The sequence below is a fragment of the Emys orbicularis genome, chromosome 2 (assembly GCF_028017835.1).
Source record: "Emys orbicularis isolate rEmyOrb1 chromosome 2, rEmyOrb1.hap1, whole genome shotgun sequence".
NCBI lineage: Eukaryota > Metazoa > Chordata > Testudines > Emydidae > Emys > Emys orbicularis.
The window spans coordinates 219,788,866-219,810,174 of record NC_088684.1 but is presented as its reverse complement, the minus strand read 5'-3'; the positions used below and the strand labels follow the sequence as shown (position 1 = coordinate 219,810,174).

At 38.7% G+C, this 21,309-nt stretch overlaps 1 protein-coding gene across 1 annotated transcript in view; it reads right to left on the bottom strand.

Annotated features, from left to right (window-relative positions):
* The window catches only part of TOPAZ1 (testis and ovary specific TOPAZ 1), a 101,959-nt gene that overhangs the window by 46,354 nt on the left and 34,296 nt on the right, over positions 1-21,309 (bottom strand). Inside the window, exons 8-13 of the mRNA XM_065398416.1 lie at positions 17,309-17,446; positions 4,888-4,951; positions 2,729-2,880; positions 2,398-2,490; positions 1,976-2,091; positions 869-935 (exon numbers count right to left, since the gene is read on the bottom strand). Of these exons, the coding sequence (XP_065254488.1) occupies positions 869-935; positions 1,976-2,091; positions 2,398-2,490; positions 2,729-2,880; positions 4,888-4,951; positions 17,309-17,446 (630 nt within the window). The remainder of the gene's footprint in view (positions 1-868; positions 936-1,975; positions 2,092-2,397; positions 2,491-2,728; positions 2,881-4,887; positions 4,952-17,308; positions 17,447-21,309) is intronic.

Genomic DNA, 21,309 nt, shown 5'->3' with positions numbered 1-21,309 from the left:
TTACTGTTAGTGAAAATAGCATAAATACTACAAAATAAAATGTGTATTAATAAGAAAAATAATCACATTGCTGCTCTTATTTATAATTTGTTAACCATTATCACTCCAAATAGGCCCCTTTTGGAATAGTTTTTTTCATAAGACAGGAATCCTATTAATTGTAAGTGAATATAAAATGTATATTCTTGTTAAGGAATGATACACCATAACAAATCAAAAGCACCACAGATTCCAAGGGTGAGTCATACAATTGTTTCATCCAAAAACAACAAAATGTATTAGGGTCCTTAGGAGGCACTATTTCAATTAAACTAATTATCTTCTTGGTAGCACCATAATCCTAGCTCTCAGCACTAAGTAATGTAGATCTTGTAGAGCTTTAGCTATTTGATATGTTACCTCTTATTCTAGGAAGTGCTTGAATCTGAATCCAGGTATTGTCACATAAAAAGTTCTCAGTTTACATTAACATTTTAAAAAGGTAAACTGAACCACTTGCTATTAAAGAAAAATAGTTTGAAATCCTAAGTCATTTAAGACATATATAGACAATCTACAAATATCCACAACTTTAAAGCCACATTGACACATCACTTTATAACTAAGATGGTCTTCTTACTGGATGCTAGCCATCCTTGTCTACAATTTTGCTTTGACTAAAGGAACATTTTCGTATTCTTAATAGTTTTCAAAGTAAAAGTAACTAACATTCCTTTATGACTGACAAAACACTGCTGCACTCTATGGCTTTAAAGAAATAAAACCAGCTACTACACTAAAAAACAAAAATACAAACTGATTAATTACTATATATTTTGTATGGTTAGTTCTGAAATTTGTTTCCAAAAACTAAATGCTCATACTGTACCTGAATTTCAGCTATTGCCAAATTTAAGTCACAAAGCCAGTTCTTTTTAAACTGTCTTGCCTGAAATCTTCAACAAGAGAAAATTGTTAATTATAGTTACCTGTTTGAGAGTATAGTACTTTGTATTATCACTAAAAAAAAAAAAAAAAAAAAAAAAAAGCACTGTTTTCAGTCCTAGATCATTACCTTTCTAACCCCCCAGCACCCTGGCTTACATATACCACTCAAGAGGGAAAAGGCAAATATATTTAATCATATTAAGAATGTTATTTGTGCTTCAACAGTGTACTATTGTAATGAATACTGCACAAATCATTTTCAACAAATATTTTACTAGACTACTTATCATATTTCTCATAAATATTATTCTAGTGAGAAAACTATTTCCACAGAAAAAGGCATTAACTTGCAATAGAAAAGATTTATCTCAATGTAACTATCAATGAAAAGGCAGTGATAAGACAAAATGTAAACTGAGTTTCGTATATCCCACTAAGTTCTATAACAGTCTCAAATTATGTCAAATTACATGAGGAAGTGTGATCTAGTGAACAGAGCAAGAGCATGGTTGTAAGGTGTCTTTTTCTGGCTCTGCAATTGACATTCTGTGATACCTTGCACAGCATACTTAATTGTGCATCAGCTTCCTTATCTGTAAAAATGATACAACCTACCTTACACAGGTGTTGTAAATAATTTAAAACACTGAGTTCATTAGATGATTTTCCCAAGGTCACACCGTAATTTGTGCATGCTACTCCCAGCTGTGCTAATCAGATTTAATAATCATGAATGCTGTGGAAAATCTAATAAATAACAAACAAAAATCCTGATTCCCATTACTTGGTGTCAGCATTCTCCATTAAACTGGCAGCCCTTTTAAATATCATGAGCATGTAGTTACTGAATAATTAAACTTCTGATTTTTGTACAAAGCGTATAAATTTGCACCTTTTTACCATGCTTTCTAGTTAGTAACAATCTAAAAACTGGAATATACTTTCAGTCTGTTCTTTACATAATTTTGTATTAAATGAAAACCAGAAGAAACCATTAAATATATTTTGCACATTAACTGTAAAATAACTCCCTAAACTAAATACGCACCTTGATTTCATGTTCAAAATAACATTAATTTCTTGACTGGAAACTTGCAGTTGGTGAAGGAACTTAATAATACAGTTAAAATGTTCAAGCTCAAAAACCATCCCAGCATCAAAAAGCTGTAGCATCAAAAGAAAAAAATGCAGATGTATATACAAATTAGCATCTCTGAAATATTTCCAGAACCAAGTAGCAAGCACAATGGAGGCTATAACATAATAGCCTAAGAAATAAAGGTGGGAGAGAAGATTAAAAAAAAAAAAAAAAAGGGATAAAGAGGAACCTGTACAAAGAGCCTAGCTACATTAGAACAAAGATGCTTATTTTAATTCAATCTTTAAAATTTCATTGTCCAGGTTTTAAAAGTAGGCAAGACGTTTTTGTGAAACTGCCACACAGGAGGAGATAATGGAAAAAAGTCATACCTTACAAAAGATATCTATTAATGAAGGCACAGCATCTCTTATATTCATGGAAGCCACATGCTCAAACACCTTCAGGAATACATCAACAGCTGGCTAAATAAAAAAAATATAGTATTAAAAAAAATCCTAATAGTTTAATCATTTGTCTCCTGTAAAGATTTTAGAGTTTTCATAATAGTAGTTTATGAGTTGCCTTATGCAGAGTTTTGTTTTTCAGAACTGAGTCCACGTAAACAAAACAGAAAACTTATTACAGTTAACTTAATGAGTTTTAGGAGAATTATGATCCCATGAATCCTATAGACTTTCAAAATGTTTCATGGCCACTTACCAGCATTTTAATCATTACAGCAACATTTAACAACTGAAATACTTCTTTCAACAAACAACACTTGATCAAAGAAATGAGAAGATCATTCAGCACTTGTGAATCAAAATGCACACCAGGAGTAACTTCTCTGTAGTAATTCATAAATATCTGGACTGAAAAAAACAACAACAACAAATGAAACAGTCAATCCTATTTGCAGGTATCTGACATTTTTAAGTATTTAAACAACTTATTTCCTGAAACAGAAGTTATTTCTTAATACAGGCACTATATTAAAATACAAAAGTGAAAACAAAATATTTTGTGATAAATTCAGTGAGTTTAATTGCAATAATGGGAGCCAGACTGACTCAGATTCCTGAATTATCCATAAAACAGATACTGTAAAAGGATCAGCAGTGCCATACTACATTGCCACACAGACGAGCCTCCACCATGCACTGGAGAACACTTAAGAGAAGGAAGAGTTCAACCTCCATATCCATTTAGTGACTGGCAACTCTGCTGAGATGGACAAGAAAGATACAATGCAAACTGAGATGGTGTTTGTTATGTCAACACCTGTCCACTAACTGGACCTATTTCACACAGGCCACACAAGTGTCAGACAGCAATCACTTTTTGTCACTCCCAAGATCAGGTATTAATCAGAGGGAATACTAGAGATTAAAAGATCCATATTCTATTATCAATCCTCAGAGCCACTCAGCTTTGCTCACCATATTTTCATTGAATCACAGAAACTAGCAATGAAAAAGATATTACTAGAAGATCTATTACTATTCTACAGTAAATTTAGTCCAGCCTCACTGGAAATACAGGAAATCTGACTAGAGCACTTGTTCCAATCTGATTTAAAATGCCCCAAACAATATGGCTTTCACCACTTTGGGAAAACAATTTAGCCACACCTCCCACTGTCAGCAAGCATTCCACCTGACATTAAGTTTATGTTTCCTCTCAAAGAAACACTGTCAACTTAAAGTCAGACTTCCATCTAAATACTTTTCATCTACTATTGTAGCTAAGATTGCTAAAAATAAAATTGACAATTTTTCTCTATGCACTTTGTGCCTGAGACAACATTTGGCATATAGTTAGTTTCGCTGTTTCCCAGCATAGTCAATCTCCTCTTGTTTGTGTGAGCCTTCTACATAGAAATAGGAAAGAGAAAAACATTTTAACACACAAGACAATGATTTATTTGATCAAAATTGCAAGATACTTGGAAGCATTATAATTCCCTGAATCTGCTTTTTTTTTTTTAAACGAACTATATTTCAAGTTCAATTTGATCCCATTACTCCCAGTTATAATTCTCCTGTTTCTTGTGTACCAATCTATGACCGTAAGCCTGCAACTGAATAATGCGAGCAGAGAATTCCACTTCCACGGAGCTCTGTATGCGTACATAGGTATGTCTATATGGATCTGATTCCAGGATCAGGGCCTAAAATTGCTGTCCATCCTTGGCATTTGCACCCTTCAAATACCTGTACAGTGTTATATTCTTCACACTATCTCAGAAGCCACGCTATGCACATTTAGCTTTTTTAGTGTTCATCAGAAATGCATTCATCCAACCATTCTTATCCCTATTCTTTAAACTCCCTGTAGTGATGTCATGATATGGAAAAATATTTAAAAAAAACCCTGAATGTATCTGTAATCAAATACTAAAATGCCTTAATCATAATTGTATGATTACTGCTTGGTTTCACTAGAGGGCAGAGTTAAAGTTGTTTGGGTGCCTTAACTGCATTTTTTTACCTTAACATGTTTGAATTTCTTTTAAATGTAACCTTAACTCTGAATTTCCTAGGTCTGTAATGCTTGGTTTTGGAATGATTACATCCCTGTAATATTTTTTTATCTTTAAGTGTTGATATGCACTCTCAACCTAACTTTATCTTAGCATAGTTTGTCTAGGAATACGTTTAGGACTGTGTACAGCCCATAAATCTACAGCAAAACACCCATCAATGGGAGGTTTGCACAAAAAAAGGACCAATCATGATTCTCTTGCATTAACTAACTTGTTGTTATCATTACTCATTGTGTGATTTCACACAACTAGTCTGTCTTTCTGCTCATGGCTCCTGTCCTGGACTTCCTTTATAAATCACTATATTACACATTCATTTTCTGTTATATCATACCTGAACGTTGTAGCAAACTTGATTCATTGATATTTATATACGTCTTAAGTATTGCCATGCAAATCTAGAAAAACATAAGCAGAATCCATTACAACAGTGTAAGCTGTATTCCAACATATGAGTAGTCTGAATGTCAATTTTATATTGCAAGTAAGCATTAGGTTGCTTCTGGTTGATTAAATTACATCTGATGACAATGAATGCATGATAAACTAGTTGGCCTATAGTCAAAGCAGTGCTAAAGCAGGACAGATACTGTCAACTTTAAAAGATTTTGGATGGCTGCTTTGGGACCTTTCTGAAGGAATTGTTGGGAATAACTGCATGTGTGTATAAATAGACCTATATCAGAATTTCCCACACAGATATTTGCATCAAGCAGGAGAAAAGATTGGAAATAAAAAAGGTTACCATGGTATTACCAGAGTTCACTAAAAGGTGAAAACAGGCATTCAGGAAAGGGAACAGATAAGGGTAGAAAACACAAGTGTGGAAGAAAAAATGTACAGAGACCCCAAGTCAAAAGGATGTCCAGAAATAAAATTGAGAGGAATGCACATATTACTTTGTTTTCCCATAAAGCAATATAAGGCAAGGCATGTAAGGGAGCTCAGAAAATTGACTTGAAGTTATTCACTACAGACCAATGCCAGTGATAAAAAGCCTTTTAAAATAAATTATTTTGCAAGATTAAAATTAGGTATTAAAATATTTTGTCAAGAATTTCATTTGAAGGATCTTAAAATGCTTTAAAACATTAATGAATTTAGCTTTGCAATATAAAAGTATTCTCCTGTAATTTTACAGATGAAGAAACCAAGGCACAGTCAGATTAAAAGGACACTGTCAACTTGAAATCTTGTACTCAGTGTTGTTGTAACCGTGAGACAAGAAGGGGGGTGAGGTAATATCTTGTATCAATCTTCCATTGGTGAGGGAGACAAGCTTTCAAGCTCTGTGTAAACTTGAAAGCTTGTCTCTTTCACCAACAGAAGTTGGTCCAGTAAGAGATATTACCTCACCCACCTTCTCTCTCTCTAACTTGAAATCTTGTCAGTTTAAAAAAAAAAAAAAAAAGTTTCAGGTACAATTTCCTTTCAATTTTTGTGGATTTACAACATATTCCCCTATATTTAAAAGTCTTTTGCTCCCCTATTGTTCTGTGAAAGACCCACAAAAGGGAACTGACTGACTATTCCAGCAAATAGTGAGACTGAAAATACGTAAGTATGCTATCAAATATACAAAGTGAATTTTTTTTGCTGTATCCTTCATTTATAGTCGTGTGTTACTTGTAGCAACTATAAGTAACAAAAAATAGACAGTTTAATTTTGAAGTTGACGTGTCCCTTCCAGTAGCTTGTCTAAGGTGATACGGTGAGTTAATGTCAGAACCAGAGCTATGACTTAACTATAAGTCAATCTTTTTTCCCTAAAAAAAAATTAATATCTGCAGATCAGCAAGGCTGATAGTCAAAGAATCAGACAATCTTAACACTTTAGAATCTCAGTATTCCAATTTATTATAAATAAAACCCATGCAGAACATCAAAAATATGAGTTTGTATTTAATTTTTTTAGTAGCTATCAGTACCACCTTTTGTTAAGGCGTAAACAGTTCCCTTTTGGAAAAAATTCACATGGGATCTTTTACTGTTAAAAAAATGCAATGTCACTTGGTAGTGGATGAGCTAATTTAACCCAATCTAAAAACCCAGGTGGCTGAGGGCATTTAAAACAAATTTTAGCACAGGCCGAAAGTATGTAAATTAATTTGCTTTCTTTTGGAATCTATTTTCCTTCTCCTTTGGACTGATGCCCAAAAATACCAAGACTGCATCTGGAGCAATCATTGTTCCAAATATTAGTGAAATTGCTTGGAAAATCCAGTTGCAGAAAGGTTTAATCATGGGACAAGTCCACATTACATGCATAAAAGAGCCTAATTGTGAGCCTCATTTCCAGCTTGTACGAGACTTTCCTTGATTTAATTGTGTCAATTTACAAAGGGTATAACTGAATCTATGGACCATGTAAAAATGGGAAAGTCTACATTTAGAGTTAACTGCAATAAATTTAGATGGGAGAGGATATATAAACTTAAATTTCTATGGAGAATTTAGTCCAAGCCTGCCTCTATGATATAGTCCTATTGAATGATGGACAGGGACAGTAGCTTTTGGCATCTGAAAATGCAATGGATTTTAAAGTCCTTGATTCCTGTATGAAAGTGTTTCAATTGAAAAAACAACAAGGAGTCCTTGTGGCACCTTAGAGGCTAACAAATTTATCTGGGCATAAGCTTTCGTGGGCTAGAACCCACTTCATCGGATGCAAGAAGTGAAAAATACAGGAGCAGGTATAAATACATGAAAGGATGGGGGTTGCTTTACCAAGTGTGAGGTCAGTCTAACAAGATAAATCAATTAACAGCAGGATACCAAGGGAGGAAAAATAACTTTTGAAGTGGTAAGAGAGTGGCCCATTACAGACAGTTGACAAGAAGGAATGAGTAACAGTAGGGAGAAATTAGTATTGGGGAAATGTATTTTTCACTTCATGCATCCGATGAAGTGGGTTCTAGCCCACGAAAGCTTATGCCCAAATAAATTTGTTAATCTCTAAGGTGACACAAGGACTCCTCGTCATTTTTGCTGATACAGATTAACACAGCTACCACTCTGAAACCTGTCACCATGTTTCAATTGAGTCATTAATTTGTAGAATACAGACAGTTTCAGAAAGAGCCACATCGACTCTAATTTTAAAAAGTTGACAACATATACTTCTCCATGCATGAGTAATTTTGAGGAGATCAATATGGAGGAGTCCAGAAGAATTTTAATGACAACACTGGATTCTAGACTAGGAGTTGATGTATCCATCAGCAAAATAGGTCAATTGAAGCCTAGAAGTTAGCAACATTTAAAAATCAGAATGTTCCGATTTGAAGTGGGATTGGAAATCATGCTGTTTATTAAAGGCTCCTGTTGATTCCACATATTGTTTCCTTTACATAGGGCATAATTTTATGAAAGAGCAGCCAACATGATTGTGTTTCATATGGGAACAACTGATTAGCATGGCAGATCTCTAAGGATCACCACACATACAATGATAGCAGGATTTTAACAGCAATGAGACTCCAAACAAGTATCTAAACAGAACTGCAGCCAAGAAAGTGGGTGGCACTATATGCAGTAGCTTTCTGCCAGTTTCTGCGTCTACTGAAGTTTGTATAGTGAAAAAAATTTATTGACAGATGACTATGTAGCCAATTCGCAAGTTTCAGAGGCATGAGACTTTTCTGCTCAAAATAAGGCTAATCTTGTCCGATAATCAGTTGCTGATTCAAGAGGTTTAATACCTTTAGAATTCTAAGCTTTGATACAGAGTTTTAACCATTAAATGAAGAACGTTACAACTTTAGTCCTTTTAACTGCTGAATGACAAGCTGAACAGAGGATCTAGCCCTATCTATATATGTTCTAACTGCCCTTCATATATCCAGTCAATGCAATTCTTTTTCCATAGCAAATGTTTTATAACACAAGGAAGGAAGCACCATCTTTTAATTAGGAATGAAGATTGGAGCATATGAGACTGGAAAATTTAATACTAGGACTCCATAGACAAGATTAGTAATTCAGAAGTTAGTCACAGTGAAGTAGCTGCTACTAAGAAAGTTAACTTGATAGAAAGGTAAAATAGCATAGAGGTTCACAAAGAGATCTTAGGGCATCCACAAGAGGGTTAAATTTTCCATTGCTCTACTTGCTGGATTTCCTAAAGATTAAGGAATGCCACTACTCAATCTTTTCATATAGGACAGTGAGGAAATCAAAATTGATTTACTTACCCAGCATACTTGAGAAAGCAGAGGCATGTTTGACTATAACTATTTAGGTAGGAAATTTAATATCTAAGGAATTTTAGCAGGTCTAGCTTATAAATTTTTCCTCTTCAATTTACCTCATATCTGGTGGTATTCTGACTTAATCTATAGGTGTCTGTCTATATACTAAAGGCAAAAGTGTTTATGACGGCTGAAAATATTCTCCCTCCTTTCAATGCCTTCTTTCAAATTCCAAGATACCATATGGGGCTTCCCTGGGTTTGATGGCCTTAGAGGATAGTATGCCAGTAGATACTCCCTGATGGGAAGACGAAAAGAAATATCTTAGATCATTATTAGATCTTAGAACCAAGGTCTGAGAGGCTAGAACAGAGCTACCAATACTGCGGAAGCTCCACCCTGTTGTATTTTCAGTAGATTTTTGGGTGTCGGGGGCCGAAAGGGAAGGCACAGGGTAGATTTCCTTGCCACAAATAAGAGTGCATGTCCAGGGCTTCTGCATACTGGTTGTGTCTGGAGAAGAATTAGATTTTGCCATTTGACTGGCAGATAGAGAAGACCACTATCAATGTTTCAAACTCTTGCATAATAAATGAGAACAGTGAGTTATAAATACTACTGCTTGTCTGCTCAGACAACTGGCAGCGAAATTACTCTGTTTTTATGGACATTGTCTTGAAAGATGTCACAACTCACCACACAAAAGATACTGCCTCTTTGTTTCGGTCTACCTTAGATACCGACATGGCCTCCATTAGTGTAGTATCTGAGCACATCACAAGCTTTACTGTAATTTGTCTTCACAACACCCCTATGAAATAGGGAAAGAATGGTTACGTGTCCAACAGTACCTCTGGCTCTTCAAGAGGTTGTAATCTGTGTGGATCCCACTGTAAATGGGCATGCACCTCATGCATGTGAGCTCAGAATCTTCTGAATAGCAGCGTCCATTGGGGGGCATGCATGTGCCTGTGTCTCCTTTTGCTCCCATATGAGGGCAAAAAGAGCAGAGCGATCTCAACCCTCCCTCAGCAGACCTGTAATTCAAAGCCAGTGGTAACAGCACTTCGAAAGCAGGGACGAAGGGTGGGTCATGGGATCCACACTGAATAACAGTTATGGAAGGACAAGTAACTTTTCTTCTTTCAGTATGTGTTGATGTGGATCCCACTGTAGGTAACTGGCAAGTAGAATCCTCTATGGATGTTGGGGACGAGGAGTATCAGCGGCATCAGTCGAATAGGGATTGGAGTAACACCCCCACACCTCCAAATCTGGCATCTGATCTCAGAGCTAAATTCAGCACATATTTGACAAACATGAGCAGGTTGCTCCACTTAGTTGCCTTGCAGATTTCAGATATCAGCACATTGTGTAAACAGGATGACGGTGACACTCGGGCTCTGGTGGACTTTGATGTGAGAGATACATCTTATTATCTATTTTGAAAATTTTTGTGATGAAATGGCCTGACCTTTGGAACAGCCAACTATAGCCATAAATAGACATTAGGACAATCTGAAAGATATTGTTCTATCGACGTACAAAGAACTCTGGATACGTGCAAGGTGTGGAGCTTCCCCCCCACATGTATGGAATGAGGCTTTGGAAAGATCACAGATAAGTTGACTAATTGGTTTCAGTGGAACTCAGAGATCACCTGGGGGATTAAATTTTGACACACATTTCAGTACGAACTTGTCTGTATGAAATGAGATGCACAGGGTTCCACCATGTGTGCCTGAATCTTACTCGTTCTACTGGCCAAAGCAATGGCCACCAGAAATACTGTTCTGAGAATAAGATGATGGATGGGGCACCCTTGAGAAGGCTTGACAACGTTCAGGTCCCTATTTGAGTAAATTCTCCAACTGGCAGGTAAGTGCATTAAGCCCTTAAGGAATTTGGATACGGACAGATGAGAGAAGACTGAGAATGGCTATGTGAAAATGATTTGCTAGTACTGCTGCCAAATGGATCTTGACTAAGGAAGTTCAGAATGTTTTAACTCCAGCAAATAGTCAAGAATCTTCAGTACTGGGACATACACCATGTCTAGGCCATGTTGGGCCACCCACATAGAGAATCTTTTCCATTTGAAGGAATGAGTCTTTATTGTGGATAATTTCTTGTTCTGTGCCAGGATTTCATCAATGCATGAGAGGCAATCCCTTTCCATAGAGCTCAACAGTCCACAACCAGACTATGAGGTGCAGCAACTTCAAGTCTGGAAGTAACACTTGACCCCAATCCTGTAACAATAGGTCTGGGCAGTCTGATGAGTGGTTGTGTAGACATCTGAAACTGATCTGTCAGCCAGAACTGCCTCAACCAATAGGGAGCTATGAGGATGAGTGTGGCCTGGTCACCTCGGGCCTTGGCAATCACTCTGGGGATTAGCACAATCAATAGGAAGGTGTAAAGGAGGCCCTGATTCCACTGTAGAAGGAAGGTATCCAGCAAAGATCCTGGGTTCTTGCCTCCTTCAGAACAGAAATTTGAACACTTGGCATTGTTCATGGTGGTAAACAATCTATCACCAGTTTCCCCACTAGTGTTAATGTAAACTTTATAAAGGGATTTCTGCAATGATCACTTGTGGGCTGGTGAAAGACTATCTGCTTAAGAAGTCTGACAAGTAGTTACTGGTTCCTGGTACGTGTAGGCTATTGGGTTTATGCCATGCAGGTAGTATCCAATTCCATAGCTTGATTTCCTCTCTCTAATGGGGGGGAGGTGGAGAAGAGAAGAGCAGGTGCCATTGTTGACCTGTGCTAACTATCATATGATGTACACGGTCTACACCAGGGGTTAGGTCAGCTTAACTACATCACTCAGGGGTGTGGATTTTTCAGACCCCTAAGCAATGTAGCTGGGTCAACTTAACTTTCTAATGTAGTCCTGGCCTAAGTGACTTGTCCATGATCACACAATCTGCGGAAGAGCAATGAATTCAAACCAGATCTTCCAAGTCCCTGGCTAGAATCCTAACCTACTGGACAACTATCCTTCCTCTGCTAAGCGGAGAGGACCTCATTCCCCTTGTTTATTGCTGAAGGCCATCTCTGTGGTAATGTGCTATTTCTTAATTACATTAGAGAGCTGAACGTGTGGCCATCACTTCCAGCCAGTTTATGCTACTGGAGGCTTCTACTGATTGCCACCAGCCATACACTGAGTGGCTGTGATGAACTGGAGCTATATCTGTGCAACTTATGAATTATGACTGATATTGTTAAGTTGTAATATGAAAAACTGCTATTATGAGTGTCTATCTGTATATGGCTCCACCACTGCTGACCGGGATTGTAGCATGTACACCCCAGATGAATACAAAGAAAAATATTTAAGATTAACAACAGTAATTAGACATGAGAAAGGTTATGCAAAACAGCAGCTGCATCCTTAGAAAAAGCAGTTTAGCTGACTCATCTGACGGGAGGGGAAAAAAAGAGCAGTGTAAAGTTAGCAGGTGAACAAAAGAGGCCAGGTGACCAGGAGGGATTTAAAATGAAGAAACACTAGGGACTAGACAAGAAGAGGAATCGTGGGGGAAGAGAGCAAGGTCACAGAAGTTGGGTGAGGAGCTCCAAAAGTGAGGGGTCACCCAGCATGTAGCAGCCTCATGTAGTAGGGAGCCCTGCCTGCTTTCCTGAGCCCAGACAGCGCCAAGGACCCTGGACAAATCAAAGGACTTGGACCCCAGCCCAAAGAATGCCCTGGATTGGTGAGGAAACTGAGGCAGGGACATGAGTTTAGTGTTTATTGCTTTGTATGATCTGTACTCCCCTGTGCTCTACATGACTGAATATAAAAGAACAGAAAGGTGTTAAACTGTGCAAAGTGTCTGTGTTGACTGCTTCAGAAAAGCTGCATGTCCCTGAGAGTGTTAAAATGTAAACTGGAAGCTTCACACCTTTGGAAGAGGGGTGTACTTAAGTAACTGGAGTATTTTGGGGGTCAGCACTGGACCTGGAAGCCTAAGACAGGTGGGCTGAAGACCCCCAATTCTGAAAAGGGATAGCAGACACTCAGTGCCAGGAAATGTGCCAGGGAGGCCAAGTGAGGAACCAGTGCTGCAGCCTGCAGGGGCTTTGGAAGCTTAACACACTCCAGGGGATCCAGAGTGCACAAGCGTGACTTCCCCTCACAGTAGTCCTAGTGGGTGGCCAGGAGGGGACACTTGCCAGGATCTGTGAGAATGGCCAAATGAGATTCCCCACCATTAGACGCTTCATTCAAAGTGACTAATTTTCAAAGATTCAGGGATGGGATAACGAGCTCAATCTGTTTTGCTGTTCACCATATTAAGAATGAGTTCATTTTGCTGGGAACTTTTATGCTAATGAAGGCTGATCTTGACTGCTTTGATGAAGAGAGAACAAATTCTTTCGAGGGCTTCATGAAACCGGCCTCAAACTAGAATATTATGAAACTGGCATTTCCAAAAGACAGGTTAGACTGTACAATGGGAACAAGACTAACACATCAGTTTGATACTTAAGTCTTCTCTTTTGACAGAAACACCTTTTGTAATCTCATATCAACTAGTATGTAGATGTTTCTGTGATTATTAGCTGACTTGTGAAAATGTTTGTTACTCCTTTATTGCAGGAGAAAGACAGTTGCCGCTATTTCCAAATGTCTAATGGATTAATTTGGAAGTCCTCCAAGAAGGGGCAGATATGAATTCCCTTTTTTCTGAGGTCTACCACTAAAACCACACACACTTTGATGAATATTTAGCCAAGTATAGCAAGACCAAATATTAGAGCCTTATACCAACAGTGGTCTTGGTCGTATCAGAAGTGGAGCTATTTCCTGTGTGAGGTTCTTATTGGAATATATAGGTATGCTTACCTCATGTAAATACAATATAGGTGACTGTTCTGAGAAATGGATGCAAGGGTATACCTTAGAGTTTCTAGTTTGTATTTCAATTTCCTTATAATATATTTTTGTTCAAGTTCTTTAGACCTAAGACAGTCTGATCCCCCTAGATTGTACGGGCAGGAAAAAAAAGACAGCAAATTCCTTGATAGCAGGGCTGATTCTATTGCTCAGCTCTGCAGCACATACATAATTACTTCTCTGGCTTGAGTGTATTTGGTATATATGGAGTGGGGGAAGGAATCGGTTGTGTAACATCCTCTGAAGGTCTAAGGTATAAACCTTGCTCATATTATGGAGGCCCCTCTTTATGGGAAATACAGAAGTTACTGTTTCATGAAAACAGCTCAGAATCTACCTTCTCTAATCTCAGCTTCACTCTTCTCTGGAATAGTTGTCTCCTCTATCAAAGAAGGCCAGTAGGCATTCATTCTGAACCTACACCTTTTAGCCTAGTTTAAAATCCCTTTTCTGTTTCCTGAATGAAGGAAGCTTCCCAACTGAAACCAACAGAAAAGAACAAGATTATGGCATGTAAAATGTTGATAGAAATCAAGAGGAGTACGAGTGAACTGAAGGACCAAATACCCAAAGACATAAAAGGAGAAAATCGATGAGTGGTATGCTGGTCTACCAGGGATTAAAGACAGCAATCAAGGGGGATAGGGGAAATGATGCAAAAAATCCATTTAGCTTCTCTGCAATGTTAATCACAAATGATACTGGGGAGATATCTATCCCCAGACCTATTCTTTTCATGTAACAAAAAGAAGGCACTGTCAGACTCAGATGTCAAAGGAGGAAATGTAAAGAAGCTGATAAATTAAAGAAAAAACAAGTACCAGGATCATCTGGTATTCATCCAAGGATTCTGAAGGAATTTAAGAACGAAGTGTCTGAGTTGCTAACAAACATATGCAATCTTTGATTAAAATCAGCTAATACACGAGACGCATGGAGGATAGAGAATATTGCGCCTATATCTAAGTAAAGTGTGAGGGATAATTGGTGGGTATTACAGCCCTATTTCAGTACTAGGAAGTGTGTTTGAAACCATTATTTAAATAGAGTTATAAAACAACTAGATGAGTGGATCTCAATTTTTCTATACCATAACCCCATGCGGTAACTAAAAAGTTTCAGAATCCTTTTCCATCCAGCCATAATGGAAGGGAGGGTGGCTGCAACCCCCTAGGTACATAATTTCAGATTCAGAAGCTCTCACCCAGGTTAATATATTATAGGGACATATCAGCACAGTTTATGTGAAGAAAAACTGTGCCCCTTTAATCTGCTCAACTCTTTATGCAGGTCAACGAGATAGACACAGGAAAACCAACTGATGTAATTTATTTGGACCTTCCTTATCATTCTCTTGTGAGGAAGGTTTCGAAACTATGGGCTTGTCTTCCCTGAAAGTTATCTTCAGTTAGTACACTTGAGCTACTGCATTTGAGCTAGCCTAGCTCGAGTGAGAACTACCAGTGGCAAAACAACACACATTTGATTAGCAGCACAGAGTGACTGGATTAGTTGCTGAGGGGCTGCTTGTAACAAACTGTTATATCCCCACTGCATTATTAGCTTGAGCAGCAGCACCACAGGAGTGTCAATCAACCCTCCTGAAGGACCAGCTGATTTGAACTTAAAGCACCACCTTGAACAAAGTTTTTTTGTGTGCATGGAGAGGAGTTGAGCTAGAGTTAATACTCAAGTTATAACTCAAGCTAACTGTGCTGCGAAGACCCACCTTAAGTAATCAACGGTGAAAGGTGAAGTTCAGAAACTGGCAAAGAGAAAACAAAATCTAAATGTTGAATTTTCAACACAGAAAAAGGTTATGGTGGATGCCCCATGTAACCATACTATGTACAATGTATTTATTAAGTGATCTGGAAAAGTGAATCAGTAAACTGTGAGGTGGCAAAATTTGCATCTGACAAAATTATTTAGGAAGGTTAGGACCACAGAAGATGGAGGAACTCCAAAGGTACCTAACAGAGGGTTAAATAGAAAGCATGATGGCAGACTAAATCCAATGTTGATAAATGCAAGGTAATACATAAATAGTTCAAACTGGTCCCTCCAATATACATATTGGATTCTGAATCAACTGTAACCACGCAAATAAAAGACATGTTCACTATTACGAATATATCAATGAAAATCTCTAATCAATTTACACTGGTGATCCAAAAACAAACAGAACATTGGGAAGTATAAAGAATGGGATAAAAAATACTGAAAATATGCCGTTTTATAAAAAATGGCACATTCTCATCTGGATACTGTATTCAACTCTGGTCATCCCATCTCAAAAAAGGGTTTGGCAATGGCCAATTAATACTATTAAAAGCATGAAAAAACTTGGAGACTAGAAAGATTACAACTGCTTAATTCAGAGAAGAAAAGAATAAGAGGGGATATGGCTACAGTATATAAAATGATGAATGGTTCTGGAGGGTAAATTGGGTGCTCGTTTACTCACTCATAATATAAAAACAAGGGTCATTCAATGAAACTCAATTTTTAAAAAATAAAATGGTTAATTCACTTGTGGAACTCATTGCTTCATCACGGCCAAGAGCATATTGGATTCAAAGGAGGATTACACATTTGTGTAGACCATGAGATAATCCAGTTTCACTAAATAGCATAAAACACAAAATGTATAAAGGATATAAACCCCTGAGTTTCAGCCCATAAAGCATCCACTAACTAATTTAATAGGCGTTAGGAAGAAACTTCACTTATAAATTCCCCCCTCCACCGCACTTCTCTTTGAAGCTTTTGGTACTGGTCATCGTCAGAAACAGAACCAGTGGTCTAAGTTGTATGACAATTCCTAAAAGATTTCTTTTCCTCGTTTTTGTACTCAATCACTTCTTTTGCACTAATTCACCAGTTTTCCCATCAGTATACTCTGATGCAGCCATGAAGTGCTTGGTCTGGTTATCAGCCTTCAACAAATATCTCCACAAATACTTCCCTGGCTACCATGTGGGACGTGTGCAAAACAAGAAGTCTGATACAATGTTGCCGCTAAGGAGATCATATAGAGAATAGATTTTAAATATTTTGGGGTTTTTTTTTAGGACATCTTGAAATACAGAATCACTAGAAGTCATGATGCTTCATGCAAACTAGGTGGAAACTGCTGATACTTGTGAACCTGCTAACGATGCTTCATAGTTGGGACACAAGGCCAGTTCTACTCAGTCTGTCAGTTCTTTGAGGAGGATAATATTATCTTTACATAGAGATGCCATTGCTACCTACCTTTTGGAGGATGACATAATGTAGATAGCTTTGGAGCCTTAGGAGCATATACAATTTCTGGGTTTGCTTATCTGGTCTTTTGGGTTTACTGAGGCATTCTATTAATACATCATTACATTTTACAGAGAGTGGGCTAGTACATATAATTTTGTATGATTTTGCTTCTATCTACTCTCTTGAAAATCCGCCGACTCAAGTTCTACAGGCTCTCTAGGGAAACATCTTTTAAAAGAACTGTTAAAAGCACCTGGAAGGAAGTGTTCTCCTGGGTTCCCACTTCGGATTTCTCAGCTTCAAAGGTAACTCACACTGAACTCAATTGAATACAAAACATTTTACACAAAATAGAAAGTGTTAAAATTGAGGATTCCCTCCCCCCAATTAAACCCCTTTTACCTTTTCATCTCCTTGTTCAGGAACATGCCAAAACCAACATTCCACTCTCTCACAGCCACGCAATGTACTGAAATAAAATCTGCAATATTTACGGGGCAACTCAATCATCCCAAGGTTCTGCTGGATCAGATGGGAAACCTAAACATCAGATAAATGGAGGGTTACTTGCCTATAACTGGAGGTTCTTCGAGATGTATGTGGTCCGTCTGCACCATGCACCTGAGTCCAGATATTTTTCGTAAGCACTGTCCATTGGTCAGCACATTTGCAGTTGTTCTCCTCATGCTATGACCTGAGGTACTAGGGCAGTGCAGACCAGCACCGCTCCAGTTCCTTCTCCTGCCACAAATCTAACTATGATCTGCAGCAGAAGGGACAGAGGACGGGTAGTGGAATACAGATAGGAACCACACATCTTAAAGAGCCACCTGTTACAGATAAATAACCTCCATTTCTTCTTCAAGTGCTGGTTCCAATCTGTATTCCACATGTGGGAGATTAGCAAGCAGTAGTCAAACAGGAGGTAGGTGCAAGAATGCAGAAGTGATGGCTGTCTAATATTGCTGTCCCTATAGCTGTGTCTGTAGCAGAAGTCTGGAACAAAGTGTGATGTTAAGGAGCTCCAGGAAGCTGCCCTACATATCTCTAGTAGAGGTACGTCTTGCAGAGATGCAGCAATGGTCGCTTGGGCTCTGGTGGAATAGACCCTCATCCTCTCCAGGGGAGGGATGTGAGCCAGTGGGCAACACAGGGCAACGAGATCCATTTAGAAAATCTCTGCGCAGATATAGCTAGACCTCTTGATCTCTCTGCTATGGTAACAAAAAGTCTAGGTGTCTTTCTAATTGCTTTTATTGTTTATAGATAAAAGACCAGTGCTCTTGGGATGTCTAGAGAATGAATCATTCTTTCCTCATCAGAGGCATGCAGTTTCACAAAAAATATCGATAAGTGGATGGTATGACTCGTGATATTCTGAAATTACTTTAGAGATGAATTTTGGGTGTGGACGAAGAGAGACCTTTTCTTTGTGGAAGATAGTATATAGTGGGTCTGCTATGAGTGCTCCCACCTTGCTGACCCTTCTGGCTGATGTGATGGCAAATAGGAAGGCAACTTTCATCAAGAGATGGGATATAGAACATGAAGCTAAAGGTTCAAATAACGAGGCTGAGGTCCCACTGAGGTGTTGGCTTCATCAATGATGGGAAGGATCCAATAAGTCCCTTCAGGAATCTAGTCATCGTGGGATGAGTGAAGATGCTCACCACCCCTCCCACCACCTCTGGCCCCCGCTGCCTCCCCTAGTGCCCCACTGCCCCTGGCTCCCGCTGCTCCATATCCACCTCCCCATCCAGGGCTCAATATGTCCCCTGGATTGCCAGGGATGAGTAAGTCTGCTATGAAAAGTGATATTTGTGTGTTGGTTAATATCACTTTTCACAGCAGACTTAGTAGCTAGCAAGTCTTAAAAAAAAAAAAAAAAAAAAAAAAGCAACCAAAAAAAGCAAAAAACAATAAAAAAAGACAAGAACGTGCAAAGCATCTTATTTGTGTTTCTATTCTGTTTGGGTTCAGTAAAGAATAGAGACAACTGTACGTTATTTTTATTATTGATTCTTAAAAAAAACAAAAAAAAACCACACCACACCCTACATAAATAAACTACAATGATTTGGGACATGCATATGTGCATATTTATTTGTTTTTCCTGAAGTTGATTAAGTATTTTAGGAAAAATTGTCAGAGCTAGTGGCCGTACTCTGAGGCCACCAAAAAAATTTGTTGTGAGAACCCCTGTGCCAAATGAACCCAGAGAGAAGTAATAGAGAGATCCAATTTGTTAACAGTAAATAGATAGTCTAAAATAACAGGGATCCCAGTAGAATCTGGAGATAACTGGTATTGCTGTGCCCAAAAGGAGAAATGCTTCAACTTTGCTAAATAGAATCTTTCCTTCTTTGGTTGAAGATGAATTGAAATGCCCTGGAACTTTAACACTCTACATCTGATCCCCATACAAATACCAGGCCTTGAATTGCAGTGGTTCTGGGTTGGGGTGCCTGAAGGTGCCACTGTGTTGCATTAGCAGGTCTGGAAATGGTTGGATTTTGATGGGCAGACAGACAAAGTCTCAGTGGGTCTGTGAACTAGAACTGTCTCAGCCAACTGGGCAAAATAAGGATGACTTGAACCCTTTAATGACATTTTTTGCAGGACATGTGGTATTAATGGGATGGGAGGGAAGGTTTACCTGAGGTGGTCCTTCCATGATAGTGGAAGGGTATCTCCCTTTGAGCCCCTACCTAGAGCTGCTCTCGAGCAGTACAGAGAAAGTTTTTTTTGCTGCTTGTGAGGTGAAAATGTCCCAAGATGGTATTCTCCTCTAGGTGAAGATCTTATTCAGGTCCGAATCATGAATTTCCCATTCATGGTCCTCAGAAAATCATCCGCTGAGACTGTCTGCTGGGGAGTTCTGCAAACCTGGCAAATATGCTGCCGAGAGGGTTATGTGATGTCTGATACACCAATTCCAGAGAATGACTGTCTCTAAATACAGAGGAAGGGATCTTGTTTCCCCTTGTTTATTTATATAAAAGGCAGTCATATTGTCTATCTGGATGTGCTGGGACCAGATGAGTGGACGAAAGCACTGCAGGCTCGATAGACAGCTCTTAGTTTCAGTAAATTGATAGGCATCCTGGACTCCCAAGGGATCTAGATGCCTTGTAAAGTATGATTGTCCATATGAGCTCTCCAACCTAAGAGGGAAGCATCAGTAATGATGATAACTTAAGATGTAGGTGTGAGGAAAGGAATTCCCAACTTGACCTTTCTCTGGCTTTGTCCACCAGATGTGAGAGGCCAGAACCTGGATGAAATTGTTACTTTGGCACTGATGTTGACTTTTTCTGGTGAGTAGACAGACTAAAGCCAGGTCTGCAGGCAACAGAGATGGAGCCTGGCAAATGGTATCATGTGAGTGCATGAGGCAGAGGAGGAAAAGGCAAGTTCTAATTGAAGTCTGAGGGTGACCTGTTTTATGACATCACCGCTGGCATGGAATCTCTTGATAGGCAGTTGCTGTAGTCAAGTCCCAGGTTGCTCCTATGAAGGCTATGGACTTGGTGGGGGGTTCAAAGTGGACTTTTCATGGTTGACACAAAGTCCCGGGGAAGGCAGAAGAGCAGGAGTCAGGTTGTCAACTGGACATCCTTGTATGATCTGCCTGTAAGTAGTCAGTCATCAAGCTATGGGAAGTCGATAAAACCCATTTCTTCTCACCCACGCTGCCACCAGTGAAAAGACTTTTATAAAGACCCTGTATGTCATAGTTAGCCGGAATAGAAGGACTCATCTGGTACTGGTCTTGACCAAGGAGGAACATGAGGAACCTTCTGTGAGATGGGTGAATGTTTATGTGATAGTATGCCTCTTATGTCAAGAACCACGAACACCTGCTTTCTCCCAAAGAGGGAATTATTGATGCCATTGTGACCATGTGGAATTTTAATTTTCAGATGAATACATTTAGACAGCATAGGTCAAGAATCGATCTCCATCTTCCGTTCTTTTTGGGGACTAAGAAGTATGGGGAGTAGAATCCTTTCCTTTGATGTTGAGGTGCAACTCTTTCCATGGCTCCCTGCTGGAGAAGGGAGTCCACTTCTTGACACAGATTTTCTTCGTGAGAGTGGTCCCAAAAAAGCAACTGGGAAAGAGGCTTGTGGGTTGGGGTGGCCAGAAACTCAGATAGAAGTAATGGAATAATTTCCAGTTTCCATTTGTCTATTGTCAAAGCCCTTCAGTTTTGAGAAAATTGGGTAAATTGTTCTTTACAAAACTGAGGGGCAGTGTGATGTGGCATTAATAAAGGGTCTGGAGAGTCCCATCAAAAAATTATTTGGATGTGGGTTAGAGTGAGGTGTAGCAGTGGATGTCGCAGAAGCTGTGTATTTGGGCCTTTGTACCCCCTGTCATTTGTGTGATGGTTCCAGGGA